The sequence below is a fragment of the Sinohyriopsis cumingii genome, chromosome 5 (genome assembly GCF_028554795.1).
Source record: "Sinohyriopsis cumingii isolate HCF-2022 chromosome 5, ASM2855479v2, whole genome shotgun sequence".
Taxonomy (NCBI): Eukaryota; Metazoa; Mollusca; class Bivalvia; order Unionida; family Unionidae; genus Sinohyriopsis; species Sinohyriopsis cumingii.
Window position 1 is genome coordinate 94,829,648 of NC_142965.1, and position 20,084 is coordinate 94,849,731.

General features: G+C 34.6%; 1 protein-coding gene across 1 annotated transcript in view; it reads right to left on the reverse strand.

Annotated features, from left to right (window-relative positions):
* The window catches only part of LOC149799796 (ATP-binding cassette sub-family C member 5-like), a 141,804-nt gene that overhangs the window by 63,066 nt on the left and 58,654 nt on the right, over nucleotides 1-20,084 (reverse strand). Inside the window, exons 13-15 of the mRNA XM_089959187.1 lie at nucleotides 15,088-15,262; nucleotides 4,325-4,491; nucleotides 845-916 (exon numbers count right to left, since the gene is read on the reverse strand). Of these exons, the coding sequence (XP_089815313.1) occupies nucleotides 845-916; nucleotides 4,325-4,491; nucleotides 15,088-15,262 (414 nt within the window). The remainder of the gene's footprint in view (nucleotides 1-844; nucleotides 917-4,324; nucleotides 4,492-15,087; nucleotides 15,263-20,084) is intronic.

Here is a 20,084-nt window from a genome sequence, read left to right on the forward strand (position 1 = left end):
TTAATTCAAGCCAGATACATTTAGATCATACAAAACTCTGCACAACTCTGACTAATGCAAAAATAAACCAGACATAAGAAAGTGTATATGGGCAATGGTAACCTCGAATTCATGGTGAGGATGGGATGGAGGCAGAAAACAAGGACCAGCATGTTGAGCTCAGAACTAAAGCACAACTGTAAAACATTTGACCTTGACCTCAGGGTCAAAAGTCAAGTGAGCACGTCACATAATGAACTGTATTGATTTCATAAAGATTCATCCTAAGTATGAATAAAATCCATCATTTTCTATCACTGTGATCTTGATTCCAACATTAAAAGTGCAAGCAAATGTGTTACTGATTGAATTGTTTAGATTAATAATTATAAAATTTCAAGTATGAACAAAATCCATCAAGGGGTTTTGAAAATATAAGTACTAAATGAATAAGCTATGAACAAAAACATAATGTAAATTTTCTATAACTGTGACCTTGACCCCAAGGTCATAAGGCAAGTGAGTGTGTCACAGAATGAAGCATCTCAGTCTAATAATGATTCATTCTAGGTTTTGGGGAATATATCAAATCAAAAACTTGAACCATAACCTTTCAAAGCTATTGAAGATGCTTATGCTGCAAGCACTATAAAAATGACTGCTGTGTCTCACTTTCCCACAAATGTGGATTTTACAAAAACTGACACGGTTGCTTGTCATTGCTAAATAGGTTGTAGGATTTGATGGTTCATTGTCTAAGTACATGTATTTATGATATGACAGTGATTATGGGTTGATATCACATTAAAAAAAATATATTATTCATCCTCTTCGAAAATAAACCTAGGACATAGCAGAGACTTACCCGTCCCAACAAAGCTGATATTAGTGAAGTCTTTCCACAACCAACAGATCCACACACACCAACTAATTTTCCCTGTTGAGAAAATGATAAATCAGATTATGACACTGTAGTTCAGGCATCAGGAAGTTTTCTTGCATGACATAATAATATCTTGAATTATGTCCTAATCTTATAAAAAGACACTGGTAAATTAGTAAAAAGACAATTTATTACTTTTCATCAACCAGTTATTACTTTGCCTGATACAAAGCAACTTTCATTGGAACAATGCAATGGAAGGAAGTGTGATGTAACTTTCTATTTATAGCATAATGTGCCAGACATTTTTTGTTACAATTTTTTTTTAAATTCTGTAAATATTGTGTGGTACAGGAAACAAATAAATGCCAACCCCAAGAGAGGTATAATCATAATTTTTGCTAAGTGGCAAAACAGTGTAATTTGATGAAAAAAGTTTAATCTATATATTACTAGTACTAATATTGTAGGCTACAACATCATAGCTAATATATTACATGCCATAATTACATTACACTGTATGAAAAATGTATTTAATTTTACTCATAAAATGGACCTGCCGGTCAAAAGTAGGCAAAATCCATGTACATTAGAACCAGAATACAAACATGAAACATACTGAAAAACTATTTACAGTCAACACTCACTTTAATGAGCTACATTTCTAACTTTTGCTGAATAATCATGAAGTCCACAAATTTTGCAATGACCAATTGCTGTACTGCATCACTCTCATATTCTTCTTTACCAATTTGTAAAGTGGTGTTCATTTCTCCTTTTTGACATGTTTTGAAGTTTGAAGAGACTCATCTGCTCTAAAGAATTTCACCCAAGTCAAACTGTAGAAGCCAGTTTTGCTTAACATCTGGCACAACTTTCTTTACCACAACAGACTGACCTGCTAACTAACTTGTTAATCAATTTAATGAATCTGCAAAGCAAAGTTTCAAATTAAAAAATCCCATTTGTTTTCTTGGAAACAGGTCAAATAAAGTTGCTATAAATAGAAAATTAGGAAGTACATGTAGTTCTATTGCTGTAAATAGAAAATTAGGAAGTACATGTAGTTCTATTGCTATAAATAGAAAATTAGGAAGTACATGTAGTTCTATTGCTATAAATAGAAAATTAGTAAGTACATGTAGTTATATTGCTATAAATAGAGAGTTCTATGATGAACAAATTAGCACCTATGCTATTCCTATGCTGCAGATTTCAAATTCTTACGACGAGTGTAATTAAAGGGTTGATAAATGACAAACGACTTCTTGTTGCTTTATTTTCATTTAACTTTTTAATGTACTGGAAAAACATAATCAATATAGAGGTGTGCATATGACACTACAGTGAACAAAAAGCGTAATGATTACCCCAAAATCATAACGGTTGGCATGTATGAAAATATTTAACTTCTGAAGTAGTGTCATCTTGTATTTTGCCTTTGCCACTTGTGACAATACAATGTTTTCACTTCATTCTGCAAAATATTTCCTTATATGTACTAAAACTGTAGATATTCTTTATTTCAGATTCTAATCAATTTATCTGGTGATGTTTTTAAAATTATTGGAGTAAAAAAAAAAAATGATAACATCCTCAATATAATGTAACACTGTCAAATCATTTTACACAATTTAACAGACATACAAAATGTCCTGTATCTAGGCAGATTCTTGAAATATGTTCAATTTTAATTTGCTATACAGCTGCTTTGGAGTAACAAAAATCTTTTAAAATTAAAAGTAAGGTAGAAAAATACCTCACAAAAAATAATACCACCATCTTCTTTGATTTGAAAAACTTGGATATGATGTTTCTTTAAATATACTCAAAAGATGCATCAAGTTTCCTTGTTTATATACTTCTGAAGAAGTCATCAATATGCATGGATTTTAAACCGTTACATGCTAATGCAATTATTAACTGCATTGCTACATTGATAAAAAGACATTTCAAAACTTTACATTAATTTAGGACAGTGACTAGGTATAAATATCAATCATATATATATATATATATATATATATATATATATATATATATATATATATATATATATATATATCATGCTTCAAATTGTGTATTTTGTCAAATTAGGAGATTTCTTTTTCATTATTTAATTTCTTGTGAATGACTGAAGTAGTGAATATTTTCTGGGTGGGGATACTGAAGATTCATCAAAAAGTGGTTTTACCTGTGAGACTCAGGAGTGCAGCAGCTTTAAGCATAAGTCTTATACGATTGTGAGTTTACCTGTTCAAGGAAATGTGGTTTTTTTTAATGTTGTTTATTTCTACTTTAAAACACAAATTGTATGGCCTTGGCAAGTAAGAAACACTGCACCCAAATTTTAATTATTACTTAATTCCAGTTTGCAATCAACAATCATCTATCCCCAATTACTCCATCATGTACAAACATAATTAATAGCATGATGACAGCTAAAATCACAAATTAGACAATTTCGGTATTATATTTAATCATGAGTTTTTCCTCCAAAACTTGTACTGTTAGTCACACTGTATAAACAGGTACTGTATGAGTGACAGTGAATAACAAATAGTCATTGAAAATTCGCATGATTCATGTGGAAAAATAATTTTAAATATATTAAGTTAATACTTTAAACCTACTTATTTAAGTCGGGAGTTTGTTTTTAGTCATTTTTGTATGGCACCTCCTCATTGCATACATAGGTTCACAGTATTCATTTTGATGGAGAGAGTGGGAGGGAGAAAGCCAGAGACAGATTGGAAGAAAAATTAAATAGGCCTAGGTATGGAAAAATTAAATAGGCCTAGGTATGGAAAAATTAAATAGGCCTAGATATGGAAAAATTAAATTGAACAGCATAAAACAGGCAGATAACTTTCATAAAGAAAACAGATCCAAAAGAGATATCACCATAATGACAATAAAAATATTAGTACCACTGTGTCACTTTCAATTTTCTCCTATTGATAATATTTCAATATCTCATTAGGAAATACATAATAAAGGTAATTTGATATCATTTGCACATGCTCGTTTAAGTCATCAAAGGATTTTCACTGACAAACAATATTTAAATAGTCCATTCAACTTGACTGAACTATGAATTTATTTGGATTTATTTAACACAAACTTAAATGCAAATCTGCAGACATCAAGAAAAAAGTCCATTTTTCTCTGAGAAAATCATTTTATAGTTTTTTGCTGTCTCTCAGATAAAATGTAGTGTTTGAACTTCTCAACACTCACTGAAAAATAGGATTTATGCTGGCATTTCCACGTATCCTTCAGTACTATCAATTGTAATCTTACACTGAAGCTCCAATCCAAACAGTTGCCACTGAAAATGTCATATAAAACATGACTGTCAGATAAAAAGTTCTAACTTTCCCAAAAAGGGTCCAATCCAGGTGGGTGTATTGAAAAAAAAAGATAAACAAAGGTCAACTGACAAGACTAAATTCTTATTACCTTCTCAATCATCAGTGTCAGGTCCATGATAGTTGACACCTGTGTCTGGTCAGTGGTCACTGAACCATCACCCATCTGTACTGTCTTGATATTGACCAGTTTCTCTTTTTCATCACTGGTGTCTGTCTCTTCTTGTGCAGAAATGCCATTAGATATGTATTGCTTTTCTAGGAATATGAGGAAAGAATTAAATGCCATTAGATATGTATTGATTTTCTAGGAATATGAGGAAAGAATTAAATGCCATTAGATATGTATTGATTTTCTAGGAATATGAGGAAAGAATTAAATGCCATTAGATATGTATTGCTTTTCTAGGAATATGAGGAAAGAATTAAATGCCATTAGATATGTATTGCTTTTCTAGGAATATGAGGAAAGAATTAAATGCCATTAGATTATGTATTGCTTTTCTATGAATATGAGGAAAGAATTAAATGCCATTAGATATGTATTGCTTTTCTAGGAATATGAGGAAAGAATTAACACTAAACAAAGTACATACATAAAGTCTGACATAATTTTATCCACCAACATATCATTACTGTTGTCCAAACCACATTCTCTATCCATGCTTATTTTCCTTCTGTGAGGAGAGATAAATCAAACTTCTATAATTTTACTACACACCTGCAAGCACATCCTAACAGTGAGCATAGTCCAAAATACTTCTACTGGGAAAATGTGTGTGGGTGTGTGTGTCAACTCCCCTTTGCCCATTTCTCAAGTGAGGCCTGTATTCAAATAAAATTCTAACAATATACCACCTGGCATGGCCTGCATGAAAGTAACATGTTTTCCATTCCTACCTCCCACTGATGATAATGATGGAAGCTACCATTTTTTTCTTGCAAAAGGGATTGCCCTTATACAAGGTAGATTACTCATCTAAGAATCATACAGTGTTTCACAAATGTGATTGCTTAGAAATCCTAAGCTCTTTGACTGCCTGGAATCAAACAGTACCAACATATCACAAAAGATGCAAACCTTTGTTATTATGAGTATTACCCAGAAGCAATGAAATTGAAACACAAACAATTCATAGCTTTTAAGAAAAGACATGATTTTAAACCCTCTCCCAGCTGTTTACCTGCCTGAAAATGCATATTTTGTTTGTTACTGAGAGAGGGTTAGAACTATCTGAACGTGTGGTAGGTAGTTGGTAACAAAACTTCATTGCTGGGATTCAGGTACTAAATATGGACTAATCTCAAATTTAGATCACATCATCTAACTCTTTTTTTTTTGCTGAAACATTTTGTTAATGAAGATGACCATGAAAAATATTTTATCTCTGATGCTAATTTATTGTAATTACTATATATTTTACTGGGTGCTGGTTTTAATTAACAGAAGGTCAATAAGTTTCACTAGAAAAGTTCCACCAGACAAGTTCCAAATTTAGATTTGTAAAGCGCTATTGATTTAATTGATTCGTCCTTTTTCTGGTCTGACATGTTTTAAAGTTTAAAAAGATCCCTCTCTTCTAACATTTTTCAGTCATATAACATCCACAAGTCGCATTGATAAAGCCTCTTTTGCTTAACACCTGATGCCAATTTTTTAAGAAGAGACTGGTCTGCTACCTAAATACATTATCAAAATATAATGAACTTGTGAGACAAGTTTTCAAATTGAAGAAACCCTTCTGTTTTGTAGAAAATGTATCATATATATATAATATATATATATATATATATATATATATATATATATATATATATATATATATATATATATACAGCTGCTATAAATAGAAATGAGGAAATACATGCAGATATATGATAGACAAGTCTACTCGTATGCTATTCTTTCACAGCAATTTCCTGTTTCAGAATATTCTCAAATTCATATGATGCTTGGAGTTAAAGAGATGATAATAAAAATGCCAGACAACTTTTTCTTGTTTTATTTATAATTTTTAATATACCAAAAAAGTGTAATCCACATACTGGTACTAGCAACTGTAAGATTCAGTTAGGTGAAAAAATGCATCATGATTACACCAAAAGCATGGTGGCTGGCATCTATGCTTACAGTACACTCCGAGGTAATTATTTTCCTGCCTCCTAAACATATGTAGGCAGACAGAAACTGAAGTGATATACTGAAGTATTTACTTGTAACATATTAATCCTTTCTATGAAAGTAAAATGATAAAACTGCAAAGTCTGATTTCATAAAGCAGTTGGGTTGTTTTGAGTTAGCTTGCAAGATGTTTCAGAAAATGGAATTCATTTGGAGCGATTTACTTAATCAAAACTTGGCAGCATCAGGCTTCAACAAATGACCAATTTTTTCAGACCTGTGATAACCTTGTCTGGAATACAGTCTGAATTTTTGGGACGAATTAAAAGACATTCTGTTTGTGATACAGTGTGACCCCGTTATAACATGGTAGTTGGGAGCCAAAGAACCCGACCATGTTATAGACCGAACTGTGATTTAAAATATTCAGTGTTTATATATACATGTCTTATGAATAGCATGAACAAAGCCCATAATCTTACTCAACATGAGGCTTTAAACACAGCAGAATGTAAAATAGAGACAGATGTAATTCCTTTCACAATACAATATAATCCTTCATTACCTAATATAGGTCGTATAATAGTCTCCTAAATTTATCCAATAAAACTAGCGTCAAATCACTTTTCAAAATTAAACCAGTTCTCACTTATAGAAGACCCAAGAATTTGCAAGATTTTTTAATCAGAACTAAACAGACAGAAAATAATAAAAATACACTTTTCATCATCTAAATGTAACAGACACCGGTGCTCTCAATGTGCAAACATAAGAGAAAGTACTTCTTTCAGTAGTGCTAATACAAAAGAGGTATTTTCTCTACGCGATAACACTAACTGCATATCAACTGATGTGATTTATTTAATAACCTGTAAAAAATGTAGCATGCAATATGTTGGACAAACACTACATAATTTTCTAAAAGAATGAATAATCATCGCTTTCATATAAAAAATTATAGAGATCCTCAGTTTTCCTCTAATGTTTCAACACACTTTAACACCAATAATCAATCTCTACTTGATTTTTCTTTCATGCCAATAGATATTGTGCATGGTGACATGAATAGACTCATAAAAGAAACTTACTGGATTAATAAGTTAGATACTCTGTATCCTAATGGACTTAATGCTAATGCACTATACAAAATTGTATAATTTAAATTGAAATATTGTATATCCTTTATAACAATATAATTATATGTATGACTGTTTGTCTCTAGTTTATTTTTTTATTTTACACAACTTGTGGGTGTTCTGAAGAAGAGGAATTTTACATACCATCCACACACAAATGTCAGTCTATGTAAATATGTTATTTACTAGCGAGCAGCCAAAAATCTGATGAAAGATAGATTACGAGACAATACCTCGTCCAGTTGATCTTCACTACCAGAAATGTCAACAAAAAAAAAAGGATATCTCACAACATACAGTACTCATGCTAGATGTCTAGATAAGCGGATTATGATATAACAATGCACTGTTAAGATGGTTTGTCAATATGGACATAGAAATTTTTATGTAACAATAAATAAATTTCAGTGCATTTTATATCAGGTTTGCGGCTTCCTTTCATGGGGCCTCTGAATTTCTCCACTCCAAACCAATGGTTGTATACAGAAGTTTAAACAGCCAACAATGTCGCCAATAAAAATATTCGCAAGATGGTATATTTTGCAGCCAATAAGGAAAATAAAATCACAGTTTGAGACATTGGCGAAGCCCTATGTGATCCTAGAATAAACATTTTACACTTTATTTTTCGTACTTTTAAAAAGGAAAAACTCTTTGTATGAAAAAAATACATATAAAATTTCAGGAGCCACTCCACGATCGTCTTGTAGTATTCATGTACGATCTCTTCCCCAAAATGATAATAAACTTTTACATCTTTTTTTGTACTTTTCAGAAAAAAAATTTTTTCATGTGTGAGAACAATACATGTATATAAAATTATGGGAGCCACACTGTGACCATGTTATATCCTAATTCGATTTATATCGGAGCATGCTATAGCAGGGTCACACTGTATTACTATTTCAGCTTGGTCATATCAGAATATTATTTCCAGATATTTTGTAACTGAGAAAACAAGGTGGTTTTGGCTTGCTTCCAGAGATAATTTTGTAGAGTTGAGCAGAAAACATCATGGACAGATGAAGGAACTGGTCATTTACAGCGAGGGAAATGAATGAGGCATCTGAAGGAGCAAAATTCTCCATCATTTATTCTCCATTTGTGTGAAAACAAAAGTATAGTTTTTACATGTACTAAACAAGGCCTCATTACATTAAAGAAATACTATTCAATCTGCTGGACATCCTAGTATTGCAATTATTACCATGCTTTAGGGTCAATATATAGTCATACAGCAATCCAAGGTCTGGACATCCTAGTATTGCAATTATTACCATGCTTTAGGGTCAATATATAGTGATACAGGAATCCAAGGTCTGGAGATCCATGTATTGCAATTATTACCATGCTTTAGGGTCAATATATATAGTCATACAGGAATCCATGGTCTGGACATCCTTCTATTGCAATTATTACCATGCTTTAGGGTCAATATATAGTGATACAGGAATCCAAGGTCTGGACATCCTTCTATTGCAATTATTACTATGCTTTAGGGTCAATATATAGTCATACAGGAATCCAAGGTCTGGACATCCTTCTATTGCAATTATTACCATGCTTTAGGTTCAATATATAGTCATACAGGAATCCAAGGTCTGGACATCCTTCTATTGCAATTATTACCATGCTTTAGGGTCAATATATAGTGATACAGGAATCCAAGGTCTGGACATCATTCTGTTACTATTATTACCATGCTTTAGTGTCAATATATAGTCATACAGGAATCCAAGGTCTGGACATCCTTCTATTGCAGTTATTACCATGCTTTAGGGTCAATATATAGAGTCATACAGGAATCCAAGGTCTGGACATCCATGTATTGCAATTATTACCATGCTTTAGGGTCAATATATATAGTCATACAGGAATCCATGGTCTGGACATCCTTCTATTGCAATTATTACCATGCTTTAGGGTCAATATATAGTGATACAGGAATCCAAGGTCTGGACATCCATGTATTGCAATTATTACCATGCTTTAGGGTCAATATATATAGTCATACAGGAATCCATGGTCTGGACATCCTTCTATTGCAATTATTACCATGCTTTAGGGTCAATATATAGTGATACAGGAATCCAAGGTCTGGACATCCTTCTATTGCAATTATTACCATGCTTTAGGGTCAATATATAGTCATACAGGAATCCAAGGTCTGGACATCCTTCTATTGCAATTATTACCATGCTTTAGGGTCAATATATAGTCATACAGGAATCCAAGGTCTGGACATCCTTCTATTGCAATTATTACCATGCTTTAGGGTCAATATATAGTCATACAGGAATCCAAGCTCTGGACAGCCATGTATTGCAATTATTACCATGCTTTAGGGTCAATATATAGAGTTATACAGGAATCCATGGTCTGGACATCCTTCTATTGCAATTATTACCATTCTTTAGGGTCAATATATAGTCATACAGGAATCCAAGCTCTGGACAGCCATGTATTGCAATTATTACCATGCTTTAGGGTCCATATATATAGTCATATAGGAATCCAAGGTCTGGACATCCTTCTATTGCAATTATTACCATGCTTTAGGGTCAATATATATAGTCATACAGGAATCCAAGGTCTGGACATCCTTCTCTTGCAATTATTACCATGCTTTAGGATCAATATATAGTCATACAGGAATCCAAGCTCTGGACAGCCATGTATTGCAATTATTACCATGCTTTAGGGTCAATATATAGTCATACAGGAATCCAAGGTCTGGACATCCTTGTATTGCAATTATTACCATGCTTTAGGGTCAATATATAGAGTTATACAGGAATCCATGGTCTGGACATCCTTCTATTGCAATTATTACCATTCTTTAGGGTCAATATATAGTCATACAGGAATCCAAGGTCTGGACATCCTTCTATTGCAATTATTACCATGCTTTAGGGTCAATATATATAGTCATACAGGAATCCAAGGTCTGGACATCCTTCTCTTGCAATTATTACCATGCTTTAGGGTCAATATATAGAATCATACAGGAATCCAAGGTCTGGACATCCTTCTATTGCAATTATTACCATGCTTTAGGGTCAATATATAGTGATACAGGAATCCAAGGTCTAGACATCATTCTGTTACTATTATTACCATGCTTTAGTGTCAATATATAGTCATACAGGAATCCAAGGTCTGGACATCCTTGTATTGCAATTATTACCATGCTTTAGGGTCAATATAGAGTCATACAGGAATCCAAGGTCTGGACATCCTTCTATTGCAATTATTACCATGCTTTAGGGTCAATATATAGTCATACAGGAATCCAAGGTCTGGACATCCTTGTATTGCAATTATTACCATGCTTTAGGGTCAATATAGAGTCATACAGGAATCCAAGGTCTGGACATCCTTCTATTGCAATTATTACCATGCTTTAGGGTCAATATATAGTGATACAGGAATCCAAGGTCTGGACATCCTTGTATTGCAATTATTACCATGCTTTAGGGTCAATATATAGAGTCATACAGGAATCCAAGGTCTGGACATCCTTCTATTGCAATTATTACCATGTTTTAGGGTCAATATATAGTGATACAGGAATCCAAGGTCTAGACATCATTCTGTTACTATTATTACCATGCTTTAGTGTCAATATATAGTCATACAGGAATCCAAGGTCTGGACATCCTTGTATTGCAATTATTACCATGCTTTAGGGTCAATATATAGAGTCATACAGGAATCCAAGGTCTGGACATCCTTGTATTGCAATTACTACCATTCTTTAGGGTCAATATATACAGTTATACAGGAATCTAAGTTCTGGACATCCTTCTATTGCAATTATTACCATGTTTTAGGGTCAATATATACAGTCATACAGGAATCCAAGGTCTGGACATCCTTGTATTGCAATTATTACCATTCTTTAGGGTCAATATATATAGTCATACAGGAATCAAAGGTCTGGACATCCGTCTATTGCAATTATTACCATGCTTTAGGGTCAATATATAGTCATACAGTAATGCAAGGTCTGGACATCCTAGTATTGCAATTACCACCATGATTTAGGGTCAATATATAGAGTTATACAGGAATCCAAGGTCTGGACATCCTTCTATTGCAATTATTACCATGCTTTAGGGTCAATATATAGAGTTATACAGGAATCCAAGGTCTGGACATCCTTCTATTGCAATTACTACCATGTTTTAGGGTCAATATATAGTGATACAGGAATCCAAGGTCTGGACATCCTTCTATTGCAATTATTACCATGCTTTAGGGTCAATATATAGTCATACAGTAATGCAAGGTCTGGACATCCTAGTATTGCAATTACCACCATGATTTAGGGTCAATATATAGAGTTATACAGGAATCCAAGGTCTGGACATCCTTGTATTGCAATTATTACCATTCTTTAGGGTCAATATATATAGTCATACAGGAATCAAAGGTCTGGACATCCGTCTATTGCAATTATTACCATGCTTTAGGGTCAATATATAGTCATACAGTAATGCAAGGTCTGGACATCCTAGTATTGCAATTACCACCATGATTTAGGGTCAATATATAGAGTTATACAGGAATCCAAGGTCTGGACATCCTTCTATTGCAATTATTACCATGATTTAGGGTCAATATATAGTCATACAGTAATGCAAGGTCTGGACATCCTTCTATTGCAACTGTTACCATGCTTTAGGGTCCATATATAGAGTTATACAGGAATCCAAGGTCTGGACATCCTTGTATTGTAATTATCACCATGCTTTAGGGTCAGTATATATAGTCATACAGGAATCCAAGTTCTGGACATCCTAGTATTGTAATTATCACCATGCTTTAGGGTCAATATATAGAGTTATACAGGAATCCAAGGTCTGGACATCCTTCTATTGCAATTACTACCATGTTTTAGGGTCAATATATAGCGTTATACAGGAATCCAAGGTCTGGACATCCTTGTATTGCAATTACTACCATGTTTTAGGGTCAATATATAGCGTCATACAGGAATACAAGGTCTGGACATCCTTCTATTGCAATTACTACCATGTTTTAGGATCAATATATAGAATTATACAGGAATCCAAGGTCTGGACATCCTTGTATTGCAATTACTACCATGTTTTAGGGTCAATATATAGCGTCATACAGGAATACAAGGTCTGGACATCCTTCTATTGCAATTACTACCATGTTTTAGGGTCAATATATAGCGTTATACAGGAATCCAAGGTCTGGACATCCTTGTATTGCAATTACTACCATGTTTTAGGGTCAATATATAGCGTCATACAGGAATCCAAGGTCTGGACATCCTTCTATTGCAATTATTACCATGTTTTAGGGTCAATATATAGTGATACAGGAATCCAAGGTCTAGACATCATTCTGTTACTATTATTACCATGCTTTAGTGTCAATATATAGTCATACAGGAATCCAAGGTCTGGACATCCTTCTATTGCAATTATTACCATGCTTTAGGGTCAATATATAGTCATACAGGAATCCAAGGTCTGGACATCCTTGTATTGCAATTATTACCATGCTTTAGGGTCAATATAGAGTCATACAGGAATCCAAGGTCTGGACATCCTAGTATTGCAATTATTACCATGCTTTAGGGTCAATATATAGTCATACAGGAATCCAAGGTCTGGACATCCTTGTATTGCAATTATTACCATGCTTTAGGGTCAATATATAGAGTCATACAGGAATCCAAGGTCTGGAGATCCATGTATTGCAATTATTACCATGCTTTAGGGTTAATATATAGAGTCATACAGGAATCCAAGGTCTGGACATCCATGTATTACAATTATTACCATGCTTTAGGGTCAATATATACAATTATACAGGAACCCAAGGTCTGGACATCCTTGTATTGCAGTTATTACCATGCTTTAGGTAAAATATATAAAGTCATATATGAACTTGAAATATGGACCTGAGGAATCTCGTGTTGAGTTTGCATGGGAATGCTAGGGTTCTAAGGAATGTGGTGTCTCACCTTGAGTGCATTATGATGGCCTAATGTCATGCTTTTGCAAGTCAGGAATAAACAGCACATCAAGTTACAAACTTTACACATGTAGTAATATTATCCAAAGCTTCAGACATGAAGTAATATTACACCAAATTGTACACATACAGTAATATTATCCAAAGCTTTAGACATGTAGAAAGATTATCATAAATTTTACACATGTAGTAATTTCATCACAAGCTTTACACATTTATAAATATCATCCCAAACATTACACATGTAGTAGAAAGATTATCCCAAAGATTACACATGTATTAGAAAGATTATCCCAAATGTTACACATGCAGTAGAAAGATTATCCCAAATGTTACAAGTATAGTAGAAAGATTATCTCAAACATTACACATGAAGTAGAAAGATTATCCCAAATGTTACACATGTAGCAGAAAAATTATCCAAGATGTTACACATGTAGTAGAAAGATTATCACATATGTTACACATGTAGTAGAAAGATGATCCCAAATGTTACACATGTAGTAGAAAGATTATCCAAAATGTTACGCATATAGTAGAAAGATTATCCCAAATGTTACACACATAGTAGAAAGATTATCCCAAATGTTACATATGTAGTAGAAAGATTATCCCAAATGTTACACATGTAGTAGAAAGATTATCCCAAACATTACACATGTTGAAGAAAGATTATCTCTTATGTTACACTTGCAGTAATATTATCACAAACTTTCCACATATAGTAATATTATCCCAAATTTTACATATGTGATCATATTATCACAAGCTTCCAGGTAAACAATGCTAATGATATAGAAGATATGGGATTTCAACAATGTACACACCTAAGCAATTGTGATTATAATGCCACAGGTGTTTGCTTAACCAGGTGAGACAGGAAACCCATGCATGACAATAAAGGTGTCAAACACTGTCAACAATGACGTCAACAGCCTTCCACTAATATATGAGAAACTCATGGTATATCAGGGTACAAACTTTCAACTTATTCAGCAGTATGTTTTTGAAGTATTAGCTCAATTATTTATTTATCATTAATAATCATATCTAAAAATGTAGGACCTTTTTTAAAATATTGACCATTAATCTTACTGGCAACACTAATAGAAATTAATAATCACAGTTGTTTTATCTCTTCAACATTTCTAAGTCATCCTTTTGTATGATTCTTTCTGACAATCTGAAAATTTACTTTTTATACATTTCAATTTATGCATATTACGATACATAATCACTTGCAAGTCAAGTCCAACTGCAAACAACATAGACCCTGATCTAACATCACATAATGTGCCAGCCCATCTAGGGTCTATGATGTTTGTTTTATTGAATACTCCTAAAAAAAACTGCACAGCCCCACATCTGGCTGCATATGGAATGGCAGATCTGGATCTATGCAATCTGACTAACCAATGAGTGTATATGGTAATATATATGATTTTCAAAAGTTCCCTGATATATGGAAAAACAGAAGAGATAGTAACATATATTGGTTTAATTCACCTCAATATATGATTCAAGATAATTAATATTAAACAATACTAATGGTCTATTTATTATGTAATGCAAACCTCTTACCTTTTATTTTCATATCATTCATTTTAACAATGACTTCAATATCTGCGAGACCTATCTCTTTCACTTCCATCTTGGCCTCATCCCAAGAAAATGCAGCCTTGTTCAATACAATGGCAAACTTGTCATTGAAAATGTCCCATTTGTGTGGTTGAACCTCTTCCATCAGTAAAATATTCTAAAGGTAATCATGAAAATAAATCTATCACATTATGCCATGCACAAAAAGTTTAAAAAAAACATTTCATATTTTTGCTAATTTCAAATCGTTTCCATGCAATGTCATGTCAAAACAGCAGAAATGACAGTATGATATCCAGAAAGGCAAGAGTGATGTTCAAGGCATCAAGACGTATTCAAAAGTAAGTTCATTACACAATATTGTGATTTACTAAATTCAGTCACAAATTTTCATATTGTTATAAAGAGATTCATATACAGATGCATTTATTATAAGAAATATCAAACTTAAATAATTCCATATATAAAATAAAAAAGCAATGACATAAGTAAACTCCTTTATTGATTCCTGAATAGCGAGCCTGAATAAACAAATACTAATATTCTTAAAAAATTAATTCAACTGTGCAGCAAACAGTCAACAAAGATTCTCTATAATTACTACAATGTTCATAAACAATAATGAAAATCAATCTTTTCGGCAATTTACGTTTCCTCAAAAATTCAAAAATACTTACCCAATCAACTGACTGAAGGATTTACTCTCTGCTACCTCCAAACCCAACAGTGATGAATAATGAAAAATCTTGTTTCTATTATAACAAAGATAATGGGAAGAAACTCTTTGTTTACCAGTTTATGATTAGAAGAATATTACAGGATGCTCGCATTTGCAGGTAACAGTGGGAGGGATTTATAGTAATGTGATCTGGTATTTTCAGTGAATTAATTTACTAAACAGTTTCCTTTCTCCTTCAAATGCATTACCTGATCACAATAACATATCAGAATAGGTAAGCAGGAGGTGGAAATGCTTGAGCATCAAACATCCAGACACATCACCCTGTAGGAGCATGATAAATGATATACTAAAAATTTAATTTTCTCCAAACATTAAGATAGCACGTTAGATCATACATTTCTAAACATGCAAGGCCATGCCTGGGGCTGTGGATGTGCTGTCATGAGCAGGACATGGTACCTGCCTGGACAGCTACCAGTGGCCCAAAAATATTCAGCCCTCTTTTTGGCAGTCATGATCCCATAACCAGACGATCAAGAAAGTAGGATCAGCATGCCGGTCAAATGACTCCAGTCTCAAATTGAGACATTTGGTTCAAAGGCTTGTGAAATTGCTTGTACTTTGTCAGTTAAAATCTTCACAAGTCGTTCCTGATTCTGTAGAATCCAGAGCATGCTGATCTAACAACCCCCTTTAGCCAAAAGGCCAGTGCTTGTGGGGTTATGTCTTGTTTTCCTGCTTTAACTAGTATGAAGAATATTTGACAAGTGCTGTAAATGTTGTATGTGCACTTCAAAAAGCATATGAGGGCATGTGTTAGGTCCTGAAGCTTTGCCTCTCTCAATGGGTCAATCAAGGAGAAAGTCAACAGTTATTTTGCTTGTTGCTTATTGACAGTAGATTGTATTTAGAAACAATAACTGGTCATATGATGAGCATGACTGAGCCACTGGAACAGAACTGCATGTAGTTCAAAACCAGTACATGCTAAGTCCTGCAAGCTGAGGTTAGTGCTATCAGGAAGCAAGTCCTGAATGATAACTGGTTCACTGAGGTGGAAGGCAAGGGCTCAAACTTGTATGAGTTCTGCCATGTCAAGATTCTGGGGAAGTTCCATTTTAGGAACAAGGTGAGTGAACATGACCTTGATCTGTCAAAACTGGATATGTCATAAAGTTCCTTGTTGCAGCCAATATCATCTCTTACATGATATCTGCATATTTCTGAAACCATGGAATGATATCCATTGATTGTGACAGGGGCAAGCTTCTTGTTCTCCAAAAGGAAAATGAAGAAGTTAGCCATTTGGAGAATGGAGGCAGAGTGGTATGACATCATTAATGTGACACCAGTAAGTGAAACTTCACTTCCCTCAAATGCTTTTAATGTGAAGGTATCTAGCTGTCACTGGCCTCTCTTCAATCAAAATGCAGAATTCCTATTAACCAGGGTATCAATGACAAGAGCCAGGCAAGAATGGGGACACAGATGGAACAATGGTAAACTCAGCAGCTTGAGTGCAAAGGTTTGGTATGATTTTCCTGGGTATATTCATCACTGGGTATGTCCATCACAGGGTATATTCATCACTGGTATGTCCATCACTGGGTATGTCCCTCACAGGGTATATTCATCACAGGATATGTCCATCACTGGGTATGTCCCTCACAGGGTATATTCATCACTGGTATGTCCGTCACAGGGTATGTCCATCACTGGGTATGTCCATCACAGGTATGTCCATCACTGGGTATGTCCCTCACAGGGTATATTCATCACTGGTATGTCCATCACAGGGTATGTCCATCACTGGGTATGTCCATCACTGGGTATGTCCATCACAGGTATGTCCATCACTGGGTATGTCCCTCACAGGGTATATTCAGCACTGGTATGTCCATCACAGGGTATGTCCATCACTGGGTATGTCCATCACTGGCTATGTCCATCACAGGTATGTCCATCACTGGGTATGTCCATCACCTGATCCAGTGGACTGTAGATCCAAGCTATGTCCCATCAAACAGGGGCAATTAGAACTAATCTGCAAGCCTGATGCTCATTTCTGGATTAGTTTTGGTATTAGAATGGAGGGAAGGCATATGCCCATATCCCACCCTGCTGATGGAAAGGGTATCAATGACTCATGGTTCTGGATCTGGGGATGGAGAAGTGCAGATGTCCAGTTTTTTTTGTTGCTATCTATCATTGTGAACAGGTCTAACATCAGATGTCTCCATAACCTGCAGACTCAGTGGAAGATAAATGAAGAGATCATTCTGTATGAAGCAGCCGGCCTCTCCTGCCCGGGCACTTAGCCTGCCCAGGATGTGTTGGACTTGAATGTTTATGTGATATTGGGCACACAAATGAAGCTACTCCCATACAATGATGCAGAAGTCCAGTGACTTCCGTACCCTTTGTTTGAAGAGGTAGTTCACTATGACCAAATTGTTGGACATTATCAGAACCATCTTCTTCATGGTGCACTCCACCCAAGCATGTGAGGCATGGGGAATGGCCTTCATTTCCAGGAGATTTATGTGAAAAGCCTTCTCTTGCAGTGTCCACTTGCTGCTGACCATAATAAAGTCCAGTAGCAAGTGTGCACCCCCTGCCTACCTGACAAACCAATTATTGTGATTTCTGGCTGTGAAGTTTCTTGACACATTTCTGCCACTGGCCACTCTATGTCTTGCCACTGATGCAGCAAGTGTTTGATTTTGGTCAAGAGCATAAATTGATAATCAAAATAATTTAGTGCTGGGCACCACTGTACCAAAAAGGTCACCTGCAAAGAGCACATGTAAGGACAGCTGAGGTATAACAGGAGTGTCATTGAACTGAGCAGGCTGAGGAGTTGAAGAGCTCTCTCACTGAAATGAACATCTAGGAGGACACATGAATGATACTGTGTATGCATTTGGGTAGAAGGTAATCAGAGTTGATACATATTAGAAACTCCATAGCTAGATGAATGAAATGTTGTGATCTGACCTCTTCACACTGATTATCCACCCTTAACTGCAAATGAGGTGCATATCATGAACAAAGTGAATGTATTTGCGGTATATTTGTCCAGATATGTCAACATCACTGTGGAAGTAGGATATGGTGCAGTCCAATGTGTTGTGCCGTCATTGCATTGTACAGACGGAAGGATGGACCTTGCTGTATCCATCTGCAGCTTCCAGTTAAATTAATAGACTCTGCTCAAGTCTACGACTGGTCTCAATTTCATGATGGCATTTTTAACCAGAAAGAGTCTGGATTAAAAACACAAGAAATCCAGTTTTCAGAATATCTCCATCACAACTTTAACAGCATCACCTTCTGTAGAAATAAGGATTTGCACAAACAGCTGATAATGCATACTAATTTGCAGGCATAGTCAATTCTCAGCTAAGTGACAGGTTGCATGTAACACCAGGTCAAGGATGGAAAGTTGACAAAACATTCCAAACTAACACATGGTGTTCAACAATTAATGGTCCACTTTATAATGGAGTGGGCTATACATGTTGATGGCAGTATTATCTTTGTCAAGGCTTAGTACATCAAAATGATAGACATTGGTATGTAATTTGTATCAATGTGGTGAGAAAGCTGCTGGCAACTAACTCCACATAGGCAAAATTCAGTATATCTCTTTGATTGCCACTCTTAAACTGAATTCCAGCCTTTCCATGGTTGGATTGAAATATTCTGTTATGTCTGTACTGCCAAGTTATCAACTGTGGGTTGTTCTTCTGTATGCCTTGTGTCTTGGAGTATAGTACCCCATATGGCAGCGATGATATTGAATCATCAAGCATACAAACGGTTCTAACTGTCAGATATGCTAGTAGAGCTAACAGAGTTAAGTCTTGCACAGTACTCAGTCCAGACGAGGAATAATGGTCTTATGAAGTTGATGCATGGATCAAAGTGTGATACCTATTTGCAATGGACTGGTATCATGGATATATTTTTAGGAGGACATGACTGTACAAACAAACAAGTGATGTGTGGTTCACCAGTCCAAGATGATAATTTATGATCATATAAATTATACACAAATTGACCAGATGGCTGTAATGGTTAGTTGGCATACAGCAAATGATATGTAACTTGTGTGACTGTCTTGCAGGAAAATTTGAAAGGTTATTTATCCCAATCTGACACATCTGGTTTCAGTGTTACTAAATCTATGAATATTTGGGGTTAGGGACTTCATTGTTACTAAATCTATGAACATTTGGGGTTAGGGATTTCAGTGTTACTAACTCTATGAATATTTGGGGTTAGGGACTTAAGT